Source organism: Podarcis muralis, chromosome 5, assembly GCF_964188315.1.
Source record: "Podarcis muralis chromosome 5, rPodMur119.hap1.1, whole genome shotgun sequence".
NCBI classification, from domain to species: domain Eukaryota; kingdom Metazoa; phylum Chordata; class Lepidosauria; order Squamata; family Lacertidae; genus Podarcis; species Podarcis muralis.
Window position 1 is genome coordinate 12,965,135 of NC_135659.1, and position 13,045 is coordinate 12,978,179.

The 13,045-nt window shown below is 46.8% G+C and overlaps 1 protein-coding gene across 4 annotated transcripts in view; it reads right to left on the reverse strand.

Annotated features, from left to right (window-relative positions):
- The window catches only part of RXRG (retinoid X receptor gamma), an 83,295-nt gene that overhangs the window by 28,188 nt on the left and 42,062 nt on the right, over positions 1 to 13,045 (reverse strand). For all 4 annotated transcript variants that reach the window (XM_077928287.1, XM_077928289.1, XM_077928290.1 and 1 more), the window contains one exon: positions 5,049 to 5,305. In XM_077928287.1, the coding sequence (XP_077784413.1) occupies positions 5,049 to 5,305 (257 nt within the window). The remainder of the gene's footprint in view (positions 1 to 5,048; positions 5,306 to 13,045) is intronic.

The following is a 13,045-nucleotide window of genomic DNA, read 5'->3' on the forward strand; positions in this document are numbered from 1 at the left end:
TATTAAAAACACAATAAAACATCAAACATTATAAACTTCCCTAAACAAGGCTGCCTTCAGATGTCTTTTCAAAGTCAGAATGTTGTTTATTTCCTTGACGTGTGATGGGAAGATGTTCCACAGGGTGGGTGCCACCACCAAGAAGGCCCTCTGCCTGGTTCCCTGTAACCTCACTTCTCACAGTGAAGGAACTGCCAGAAGGCCCTCGGCGCTGGACCTCAATGAATGTACCCCACCACACTAGTTACCAGAGTTTGCTTTCAGGCACAAATCCAAGGTACTGAATCTCCAGAAGGCCCTCGGCGCTGGACTTCAGTGTCCGGGCTGAATGATGGGGGTGGAGACGTTCCTTCAGGTATACTGGGCCGAGGCCATTTAGGGCTTTCAAGGTCAGCACCAACACTTTGAATTGAGCTCGGAAACGTACTGGGAGCCAATGTAGGTCTTTCAAGACCGGTGTTATGTGGTCTCGGCGACAAGCTCCCAGTCATCAGTCTAGCTGCCGCATTCTGGATTAGTTGTAGTTTCTGAGTCACCTTCAAAGGTAGCCCCATTAAATTTGGACAATGCAAGTGCACTCATTAAGTGCTGTTGTTTGGAGGGGGCGGGGAATCAGAGACAGATCACACTGAAGAGCAACAACAGAAGGTGTGGGGGTTTTTTGCACCACAGTTTACCAGGAGCACTCTAGTGATCAGCAGTTGCCTCACAAGTCTACCACCCATTCCAGTTTCCAGAGCAGCCACTGAAGGATCACCCTTCTACCTAAGGCAGCTCAGTGCCATGAGGCACTTTAACCTTCTGAGCATAGCTGTCAATTTACAGATTTGAAAATAAGGGACCAGCAGCCTCGAAAATAAGGGATCAGCAGCCAAAATAAGGAATTTTCAGAGCACAGGTAGGTTCAACTTCTGAGCCCCTCCAAGCCAAAGGCAGAAAGCCCAGCCAGCAGGCAAATGAAGCCTCAAGCGGTGGTTCCCACAGCGCAGCAACCCGACAAAGGGGATGCAGCAAGGAAAACCACCGTCACCTCTCCGCTGGGAAGCGCTGAGCAAAGGCGAGTCCCCAGGCAACGCGGCCAATTTGATAGGCACAAGGCATGCAAGCTCCACCCCCCAGTCGTTCTTAGATTCCTTATTGGGTGAGCAACGCAGCCAAGCAACACAGTTGGAGCCTCCCTCCTCCCTGGCCGGCAGGGAGGAAGGGAGAGGAGCTGCTTCCTTTGAAACCCGGGAAATTTAAGGGACATCATCAATAAGGGACAGCAGCGGGACACAGCGCTGGGATAAGGGACTTTCCCGCCAAATAAGGGACGGTTGGCAGCTATGCTTCTGAGCATTGCCTTAAGGAAATGCTCACTTGGCTAGCGCTGAAACCCGGTCAATTTTTGTGGAGTTTGGGTTGCTGCCCTCTTGCTGCACAGTTTCTGGGAAGCAGTTCGTTGTTTCGGGGGGAGGAGGAGGAGGAGGAGGAGGAGGAAGAGCAAATGTTGTCTCCAAGCGCTCTGAGTTGTAAAAGCAAATGCGAAAACCCAGCCAACCACCCTCTTAGCTCCAGGGACTTCTGGAACAGCATCTCCACGCTATGAGAGTAGGCCTGCAATCTTGCCACCCACTTGCAAGTTGGGGGGATAAGGGCCACATAATTCGGGCAGGGCTTCCTTCAAAAACAAAAGCAGAATTTGGTAAGCAGCTCTAGCACCTTCCCCTCCCATATTCCCCAGCCAAAGTACAGGGTAGCGGGAACCGGCTTCTCCTTAAAAGTCTTTGGAGTTTGGTTCCTGCACATTAAGCTCAGTGATGTATGATACTTGGGACAGCTGCTTGAACCCAAATCCATTAGCTGACTGCTTGCTAATCCCCAAAGACCAGCTGCCTCATCCCATTAGCAGGAAAGCAAGTGAACCGCACTCCTTCGAGCTACTCAGCACGACAGCTTGGAACTGCCGCCCCTGTTCAGAGTCCGTGTTTTTCAAACGGGTTTGGAGGGGGGGGGGTTGTTCACATTTTACCAGATGATCTGTCCCAGCCAGGTGATACTGGGGCAGCAAAAGCAACATTTGAACACCTCTTCTAAATCTCACGTCGCAAACCACACAAAGAATGTGAGAACAAGGGCTTGTTCACACTTCTGCTTGTTGCAGCCGCTTTTTCCAAGGGAAAAAATCACTCTTCGCTGCTGAATAGCATCAAACATCCATCTGGTTTTGTGTGTACTGTATCATTGTTTGCTCTGATTCAGTAAGAAAAGGCAGGTTTTCTGAGGGAAAGCTCTCTGGCCCTGGGACAAGTGGAAGTGTGGATGAGCTCTAATAACTCAGTCAACATTTGGGATACAGTGGTACCTCGCAAGACGAATGCCTTGCAAGACGGAAAACTCGCAAGACGAAAGGGTTTTTGGTTTTTTGAGTTGCTTCGCAAGACGATTTTCCCTATGGGCTTGCTTCGCAAGACAAAAACGTCTTGCAAGTCTGTTTCCTTTTTCTTAAAACCGTTAATACAGTTGCGACTTGACTTCAAGGAGCAACTCATAGCATGCGGTGTGGTAGCCTTTTTTGAGGTTTTTAAAGACTTTGGTGATTTTTGAAGCTTTTCCAAAACTTTTCCGACACCGTGCTTCGCAAGACGAAAAAAATCGCAAGACGAAAAAACTCGCGGAACGAATTGATTTCGTCTTGCGAGGCACCACTGTATATCATGGAGGCCTGTTGAAAGGCAGGTAGACACTTCAACCCAGACCTCTTCCCTTTCTCACCTGGGGATGCAAAGATTTTACTACTCCTTCAGACCAATCTCATGCAAAGCCCATCTTAAGCAGCAGCAGCAGCACTCTTTGTAACAGGAACCAGTTGGGCCCCAGTCCTTCCAGGCTAGGTAGAAACGGCCAGTAGCCAGATTGAGAGACGGGGAAGTTGTTCTTACAGGACTCACAGCCAACAGCAAACTGCTTAATCTTGGCTTAAGGGGGGTGGAATTTGCTTCGGGGAGGACAGAGAACGGTTGCAAAAGGAGAGAACATTTCCAAGGCTGGGTTTGGATTTGTTACATCTGTGGTTAGCAAGAAGGCAGCATAATCTGTTACAGCCTTATAAATAAATGCTTCGTGAGAGCTGCAATGAATTGTTTCACTGGGCGCCCAACCCTCCCTGCCCATGTACATTTGTGGCGTGCAGCTCCTCTGCCACCGAGTGTGCTGGCTGGGGCTGAAGGGTTGGGGGGGCACCAGGTTTTCAAAGGGTGCACCATACACAGAGATGAAGTTGAGTGGGGGCTGCAAAACAATGCTGAGAGGGGGAATCAAATCTCTTAGGGAGGCATCCAACCAAGCAGTTCCTTGCAGGAATGGGAGTGGCAGCTGAGACCATATAACACTGGTCCTGGAAGACCTACACTGGCTCCCAGTACGTTTCCGAGCACAATTCAAAGTGTTGGTGCTGACCTTTAAAGCCCTAAACGGCCTCAGCCCAGTATACCTGAAGGAGCGTCTCCACTGCCATCATTCAGCCCGGACACTGAGGTCCAGAGTTGAGGGCCTTCTGGCGGTTCCCTCACTGCAAGAAGCGAGGTTACAGGGAACCAGGCAGAGGGCCTTCTGGGTAGTGGTACCTGCCCTGTTGGAATGTCCTCCCATCAGATGTCAAGGAAATATACTTGACTTTTAAAAGACATCTGAAAACAACCCTGTTTAGGGAAGTTTTTAATGTTTGATGTTTTATCATGTTTGTAATATTCTGTTGGGAGCCATCCAGAGTGGCTGGGGAAACGGAGCCAGATGTGTGGGGTATAAATTAATATTATTATTATTATTATTATTAATGCATTATTATTGCAAGTGCAAGGAGTTTTAGCTGTCTGTTGGAACTTCTCCTCCCTCTCCTTTCCCCAAACAACTTCTAAATCTGTTCCAGCATTTCCCCCGGACTTTCTAGAAGAGATTTATTTGGTGCACTCCTGAAGCTAGTTGAATTTCTTTAGCTTTTATTTCCAAATTTCAAACTGGGGCAATCTGTAGAACAGCTGTTATGTACTGAACTTCTCACCCTGGCCCAGCAGGGGGATACTGTAGATAGTTATGCAAATGAAGGATTGAAAAGTGACGTTCAGTGATTGGATAGTTTTGTATGCAAATGAAGGATCGAAAAGTGACGTTCAGTGATTGGATAGTTTTAGAAAATGGCAACAGTTACATTGTTCTGGAGCTCTATATAAGCAGGCTGACTGAGCTCCTCAGTTTACAGTGGTACCTCGCAAGACGAATGCCTCGCAAGACAAAAAACTCGCAAGACGAAAGGGTTTTTGGTTTTTTGAGTTGCTTCGCAAGACGATTTTCCCTATAGGTTTGCTTCGCAAGATGGAAACGTCTTGCAAGTTTGTTTCCTTTTTATTAACACCGTTAATATAGTTGCGACTTGACTTCGAGGAGCAACTCATAGCACGCGGTGTGGTAGCCTTTTTTGAGGTTTTTGAAGACTTTGGTGATTTTTGAAGCTTTTCCAAAACTTTCCTGACACCGTGCTTCGCAAGACGAAAAAACTCGCAGAACGAATTAATTTTGTCTTGCGAGGCACCACTGTAGTTCTGTTCCAGCTTACAAAATAAAGAGCTGCTTTGGAGAAATCGCTGTGTCGTCTGCTATGTCAACCCACAACTTAACACTGGCGACGAGGATGGGATCGATGGACATCAGAGCACAGCCAGATGCGGCCAATGTGGAATCTATAGTCCTTCAGATTTTATTGGACTACAGCTCCAGTCATTCCTGCTTCTCTGTCATGCTGTCTGCAGCTGATACATCTGAATTTAACCACCTCTGAAGGGCCACAAATCTCTAGAACATAGCAGAAGTGTTCTGGAATATCTGGAGCAGAATATCTGTCTGTCTGGAACACAACAGGGACGTCAACTGCTTTATTAATCTATTTCAGAAAAACCTCCTGCTACATGCAAGGAATTCCACAAATAATTGAGAACTGGGCCTAACATACGGCATATTCATGAAAACTCCAGTTTACCAAACTGCATAAAAGAAGAATATCGGATGATACCGACCTGGGGGCTAGTGTGTGCAGCAAAATTCACACCCGCTGGTGAAGACAAAGGAACGGAATGCGATCCCATAGAGGACGTGAGCACTCTGTACGGAGAGCTCATTGTATTAACAGATGCTGCTGAGCTCATAGGCGACGAGAGAGTCCTTGAAGCACTGAGGGGAGACTCAAGGTAGTTGGATGTGCCATCTAAGGAATTCCCTGTGGGAAGGCCCGATCCCAGATTTGCAGGTGCAGAATTGCTGTGAACTGGAGAATCTGAAATGAAAAGAGAGACTCCATGAAGGCGGATGACAAAAAGGTAAATGCAGATCACTTTGGAGGTAATGACCGCTCCCCACATCAAATGGTCATGTAATGACCGCTCCCCACATCAAATGGTCACATTTGCGTGGTCATGTGCAGCCCCCCCCCAGTCCCATGCAGCTCTCGGCAGTACAACCTGCATTCGCCCCCCCCCCAGCCGGACACCTGGAGGTAGCCGCCTACCTCTGCCAGTTAACCAATCCCAGCTGGGGAGATGTTGCCAGGAGAGAGTTGGCCAGGTAAGGGGAGGGACCGCCCTGCCCACACAATAGTGGGTGGAACTTACCTGGGGGTTCTCAGTCGGCTCCAGAGCTTCTCCCACCCTGCCCTCCCTCAGTTAAGCCTTCTTTTGCAGGTTAACCTCTTCTCCACAGGTACGCAGGCGCTGCTATGTTATGGTTGCTGTTTGAAGGGCCAGAAAGGAATTCTCCTGCATTGGCAGGTTTTGCCTTCCCCATAGCAAAACGTCGCAACTTTGGGGGTTTCAGGCCTTGGGTGGAACCCTTTAGTCTATCTTCTCTAAATTGGAGGGGGTCGTGAAGCGGTGTCCCACGCCCTCCCTGCGACAGTGATCCCAGGGTTCCCCGCTAAAGGGGTCGTTTTGAGGGGAGGCATTGGCCATACGCCAAGAGGTTGTCATTGCTCTTCCCTGCGATGGCGGCATAACAGGGGTGGGCTCTCTCTGCTTGAACAGACGTTCTCCAGAGCCAGCCCAATCCCCACACATTCTGGATAATCCTGACGTTCCCCAAATCCCTGGCCGGGGACTGGGAGGGATAAACTCCCAATGCCTGAGCCAAGGTCTCCCTACATCTGAAGCTTTAATAAAGTTGTGGCCAAATTTTAATCCCATAACACGTTGTCTTGAGTCATTATTCCGCCCGGGGTTGGGCAGAGCAACTACTAATTTTGCAACAGATTCCCAAACAGCAGCAACTACACACCAGCTTTCACCCAACTACAGCTTAAGCGCATAGCTTTTACCATTCTTTCTGTGTGTCTGAATTCAAAACTGCAAACTCTTCCAGTTGTCTCTCTCTCCTTTTTTGGCTTATACACACTTACTTCCCCCCCATCGCTTTTTCCAGGCACACGCCTGCTCTTTAAAGCTCCATGTCCAAGTGCTCTCTCTCTCTCTCTTTTTCACCCCAGAGCTTTCCCCACGAAAACCTGCTCTTTAAATCGGAAGCACAGCAAACAGCAATTCAGGTTTTCTGGGGAGTTCCCATTTGCTCTGATTCAGCTTTAAAGAGCGAGTTTTCACAGGGAAAGCTCTGGAGCAAAAAAAAAAAAGTGCTCGGACACTGAGCTTTAAGTGCAGACTATGCCTGGAAAGGGGATGCGGGTGGCGCTATGGGTTAAACCACAGAGCCTAGGACTTGCCGATCAGAAGGTCGGCGGTTTGAATCCCTGTGACGGGGTGAGCTCCCGTTGCTCGGTCCCAGCTCCTGCCAACCTAGCAGTTTGAAAGCATGTCAAAGCGTTAAATAGGTACCGCTCCAGAGGGAAGGTAAACAGCATTTCTGTGCACTGCTCTGGTTCGCCGGGAGCGGATTAGTCATGCTGGCCACATGACCCGGAAGCTGTACGCCGGCTCCCTTGGCCAATAAAGCAAGATGAGTGCCGCAACCCCAGAGTCGGCCACGACTGGACCTAATGGTCAGGGGTCCCTTTACCTTTACCTTTATGCCTGGAAAGTGCAAAGGAAAGGTAAGTCTGGACAAGCCCTTCCTTCCCCCCGCCCCCCCAAAAATAAACTTTGCAAGGACTGTACAAAATAGTTGCCATGCAGAAGTCACTTTAGTTTTTGTTTTTAAGATGAGCTTCTTGTGGTGTGTGTACCCTCACGAGTCATTTGTGCACAATGGCTCATCGTGAAGATAATGCTATTTTCTACCCCTAAAAACCAGCCACCGTTAAACAGGTTTATGCTTATAAATATTTTTTTATTAGATTTTCCATCCAAAAAAATCACATTTTTACCAAATTATACATCCATTTTTAACTTAAACCCTTTTTTCCAGAACTTCCCTCAGCTTGTCTGTAAATTTTCTGTTTATTTTTTTATCCTCGTCTCACATTTCCCAATATTATATTGCACTCAAATACTCTTAATCACATCATATTTTTAAACAATATTTCTAACGGTAATTTCACAGAGCTTCTTGAAAGCCAACGAAAGTTATTTGCTCATCACAGAAATTTCTTATAGACTCTGTAAATTTCTTCCAGTCCTCGGAGAATCTCTGGTCACGTTGGTTCCTAATTCTCCCCATCAATCTGTCCATTTCTGCGTATTCCATCAGTTTCATCCTCCATTCTTCTTTCGTGGGCATCTCTTCCTGTTTCCATTTCTGTGCCAGCAAAATTCTGGCTGCTGTTACTGCATACAAAACTAATTTCACATCTTTTTTACTAATTTCATTATCCAGTATTCCCAACAAGAGAGCTTCTGGTTTTTTAACAAAAGTATATTTCAACATTTTCTTTAACTCATTATAGATCATCTCCCAGAAGCTTTTTACCTTCTTACATTCCCACCACATATGGTCAAATGTTCCTTCTGTCTCCTTACACTTCCAACATTTATTACACACTTTATACATTTTACCCAGTTTTACTGGTGTTATATACCATCTATATAACATCTTCATAACATTTCCCTCAATCGTTGTACAAGCTGTAAACTTTAACCCATCCTTCCATAATTTAGTCCATTTTTCAAATTCAATATTATATCCAAAATCTAGTCCAACTAATCATTACAGATTTAACCTCTTCGTCCACAGTATTCCATTCCAACAATATTTTATACATTTTAGATAAAATTTTCACTTCATTGTTTAAGTTTTCTTGTTGAAATCTAGATTCTTTTTCAGAATCTTTTTCAGAATTTTCAGATAAGGAGGATTTGATCAGTTTTCTATCGTTCACTGTTGTCGGATATCTGCAAACTAGAGGGGACGATTGTCAGCTAGAAAACAATGAGAGAGGAAAGGCTTCTGTCCACCTCTGCCCCCCAATTCAATCTCAATCTCAATGGTGCCTATGGCTTCAAAGGTTTAAAACAAGCATCTTAATTGGAGTCACCAAGTTAAAGGGCACCGACTGAAGTTTGCAGAACCCTGCGAACATCACTTTATTACAAAGAAGCATTTTTCCGATGCACATGCTTCATATAACAGCCCAAATGGTGAAAATAACAGGGCTCTCTGAAAGGCCATTGTGGTTCGATTCCTTTGCCATTCCATGCCTAGTGGGAGAGCTGAGGGAGAAAGACAGACAGACGAGGACCTTTTCCATTCCGTGCACAGAATTAAACCTGAAATGGGTTGATCGCAGGAGAATCCGGACTCCATTGACTCTGACAAATGTCTTTAACGTTATTCAAGAGGCTGACCTTTTGTTATCTTTTATTGTGCATCTTCCCTTTGAATCAGATTTGACTGTTACTTCAGGTAAAATAACAAACACTGTCACAGGAACCATCTTTGCAATAAATAAATATTGAAGTTGTGGGGGAGAGGGAGGGGGAGAGGCAAATCGGGCTGGCATGCCGTCGCGGCAACTTCGCGGCAGCTACAGAGAGCAAGTCCTGACCTTTCTGCTGAGCAACTTCTCCTCTGCAGACCGAACTAGACAATATGCTAGATATGTATTTAATATGCCTAGCTCCCCTCCCCTCTTTTTAAGAACAGCTATGAGGATACTGGAAGGACAGATTGTGAAGCTGAGGCTCCAAGACTTTGGCCACCTCATGAGAAGAGAAGACTCCCTGGAAAAGACCCTGATGTTGGGAAAGATGGAGGGCACAAGGAGAAGGGGGCGACAGAGGATGAGATGGTTGGACAGTGTTCTCGAAGCTACAAACATGAGTTTGACCAAGCTGCAGGAGGCAGTGGAAGACAGGAGTGCCTGGCGTGCTCTGGTCCATGGGGTCACAAAGAGTCGGACACGACTAAACGACTAAACAACAACAACATGAGGGTGGGGAGGAGCATCTGCAGAGTCTTTTCCACCCTAAAACCATCTCCCCATCTATGAAGCTGCTATTTGACTCAAGGGTGAAGCCACAAGACAAGTCCATGATGGCATTCTTCACTCATAAACTCAAGCAAAGGAAATACTGCTTGATGGAAATTGCCAGGGCAAGACACAGGCCTATGTGTTCGGGGTGGGGTAATGAATTTCAATAGGGAGGAATGTAAGGTTCTGCACTTAGGCAGGAAGAACCAGTGGCACAAATATAAGATGCGGGACACCTAGATTGCCAGTGGTACATGTGAAAAGGATCTAGGGTTCTTAGCAGACCACACGCTTAATATGAGCTAACAGTGTGATGCAGCAGCAAAAAAAGCTAACACTACAGAAGTATGGGATGCGGGTGGCGCTGTGGGTTAAACCACAGAGCCTAGACTTGCTGATCAGAAGGTCAGCGGTTCGAATCCCCACAATGGGTGAGCTCCTGTTGCTCGGTCCCTGCTCCTGCCAACCTAGCAGTTTAAAAGCACATCAAAGTGCAAGTAGATAAATAGGTACCAATCCAGCGGGAAGGTAAACGGTATTTCCGTGCACTGCTCTGGTTCGCCAGAAGCGGCTTAGTCATGCTGGCCACATGACCCGGAAGCTGTATGCCGGCTCCCTCGGCCAATAAAGCGAGATGAGCGCCGCAACCCCAGAGTCGGCCACGACTGAACCTAATGGCCAGGGGTCCCGTTACCTTTACCTTTACAGAAGTATAGTGTCAAGAGAAGTAATAGTTCTGCCTTGGTTAGACTACACCTGGAAAACTGTGTCCAGTTCTGGGCACCACAATTTAAGAAGGATGTTGGCAAACTGGAACACGTGCAGAGGAGGGCAACCAAAATGATCAGGGTTCTGGAAATGATTGAGGGAAAGGGGGAGACTGAGAGTGGATTTGACAGCCATCTTCAAATATCTAAAGGGCTGTCACATAGAAGATGGAGAAAGCCTGTTTTCTCCTGCTCTAGAGGGTAGGACACAAACCAATGGATTCAAGTTACAAGAAAGGAGATTCCAATTAAACACCAGGAAGAACTTTCAGCCAGTAACAACTGACAGTGGAGTAGACTCCCTGGAGAGGTTGTGGACTCTCCTTCCATGGAGGTTTTTAAGCAGAGGTTGGATGGACATCTGTCATGGATGCTTTAGCTGAGATTCTGCATTGCAGGGTGGGGTCCCTTCCAACTCTGCAATTCTATGATTCTCTTAGCTTTCAAGAGGTTTGCACTGGGACGAGGAGCAATTTTGAAAACAGCACTCTCTCCTCAGAAAAGACGTTGTGTGGTCTCAATAAAAAGCTAGTGTCCCTCTGAATTCCTCAGATGTCTTGCCTAAGAAGAAAACCCAAACTTTCCTTCAAATTTCTCCTTATGCAAAATGCAGCAATACATCAATGTGAAAACTCTGAGGAAATTTTCTATCCTTATGGAAGTCTTTTGTTTAAGAATGACTAGACTTTATATCAGGGGAGCCACCCTCCACTTTCCCCCCTTCCAAGTTAAAAGCAACTGAAATGTACTCTGATGGATGAGGGTCGGTCACAATCCATTCATACATCCAGCGATACAAACACACACACACACACACACACACACACACACACATCCATCTAACTATGCCCTGCAGAGGACCTTGAGGTCCATGAATAATCATAGTTTAGAGGTCCTGGGCCCTAAGGAAGTCAGACTATCCTCCACCAGGGCCAGGGCCTTCTCAGTGATGGCTCTGACCTGGTGGAACGCTCTGTCCCATGAGACCAGAGCCCTGCAGGATTTAACTTCCTTCCGCAGGGCCTGAAAGACAGAGCTATTCCACCTGGCTTTCAATTTGAACTTAGCCTGATCTTTTATTCCCCTTCCTTCCCTCCCCCTCCCCTTTTTATGAAGATTACCCGCTCTGGGATCCCACAGCTAATTCTTCCCTGGTCTCCTTGCTGGCCCAAATAGGACTCATTTAGCCAGCAAGCCCTGGTGAGACCATCCAATGTTTATTGGATGGATTTCCCCCCTAAATTGATTTTTGATTTTATTGTTATTCATGTTTTATACTGTACAATGGTACCTCTAGATACGAACGGGATCTGTTCTGGAGCCCCGTTCGCATCTAGAAGTAAACGTAAGTAGCAATGGCACATCTGCGCACGCACGCGTCGCTTTTCGCTGCTTCTGCGCATGCGCGTGACGTCATTTTGAGTGTCTGCGCATGTGCAAGAGGTGAAACCCGGACGTAAGGCGGTCCATTACTTCTGGGTTGCCGAGGAGCGCAACTCAAACACGCTCAACTTGAAGCGTATTCAACCCGAGGTATGACTGTATTTCATGCTGTTTTTTGTTGCATCAATTAAGTGTTTTAAATTTGTTGTTAGCCGCCCTGAGCCCGGTTTTCTGAACTGGGAAGGGCGGGGTATAAATGAAAATTTATTATTTATTATTATTAACTGGCCACTGGCCAGACAAAAACAAAACTGATACCTGTCGTCTCCCCCACAACCCCAAGGCACTTTTCCCCATTAATTTTTCACTTCTGCATCCAGACATTCGCTGTCCCATGTTCCCTAGCCTTTTGCCCCAAATGCAGCGAAACCCACCCACAATATATTCAGTTCTCCATTTTCCACCCAGACACTCCGCAGCCTGGATACATACTTGTCATGTGAATACAGGCAAATTTAACAACTCTACATCTAGCCCCAACAACAACAAGGAAAATACTGTGCCCTCCATGCAAAAATATCTCCATAATCTCCCTTCCCCAAAGATACCTTTTCTTTATGGCTGCAGGGAGAGCCAGTGTGGTGTAGTGGTTAGAGCAGTAGACTCGTAATCTGGTGAACCGGGTTCGCGTCTCCGCTCCTCCACATGCAGCTGCTGGGTGACCTTGGGCCAGTCACACTTCTCTGAAGTCTCCCAGCCCCACTCACCTCACAGAGTGTTTGTTGTGGGTGAGGAAGGGAAAAGGAGATTGTTAGCCGCTTTGAAACTCCCTAGGGTAGTGATAAAGTGGGATATCAAATCCAAACTCTCTTCTTCTTCTTCTTCTTCTTCTTCTTCTTCTTCTTCTTCTTCTTCTTCTGGTCCCCTTTGATCCTGCCCAAGCGCTGTCGATGAACACGGTGTACCCCAAAAGCTTAGCCTAGTTTTCTTTGCGAAGCTCTGCAGAAGGGCATGGGGGTGACCAAGACAGGGAGGTGGGGACTGTGGGTGCAGCAGCAAACAGCCTCTTGGGTTTCCTATCACTGCTGCCACAAGATTGCTGTGAAAAACCTGGGAGAAGGGAGTGGGACTGCGAAGAGGGCAGAGAAACTACTGGGCCAGTTAGAAAGGATTCAAGGGCCAGATCCAGTCCATGGGTCACCAGCTTCCCATCCCTCTTAGAAGAATCAATTCTCTTTGTAAATATTGATGCACAGCACCCCATTCTCTAAGCAGCAAAGATTCCAGGGGCCCAGGCAGTTACCCAGGGTTTGCGATTGGAGACTGTGGTTCCTTTATGATATATGGTTTATTTACACATATATAGACAGCATCTTAAAAAGCAGAGACATCACCTTGCTGACAAAGGTCTGTATAGTTAAAGCTATGGTTTTCCCAGTAGTGATGTATGGAAGTGAGAGCTGGGCCATCAAGAAGGCTGATCGCCGAAGAATTGATGCTTTTGAATTATGGTGTT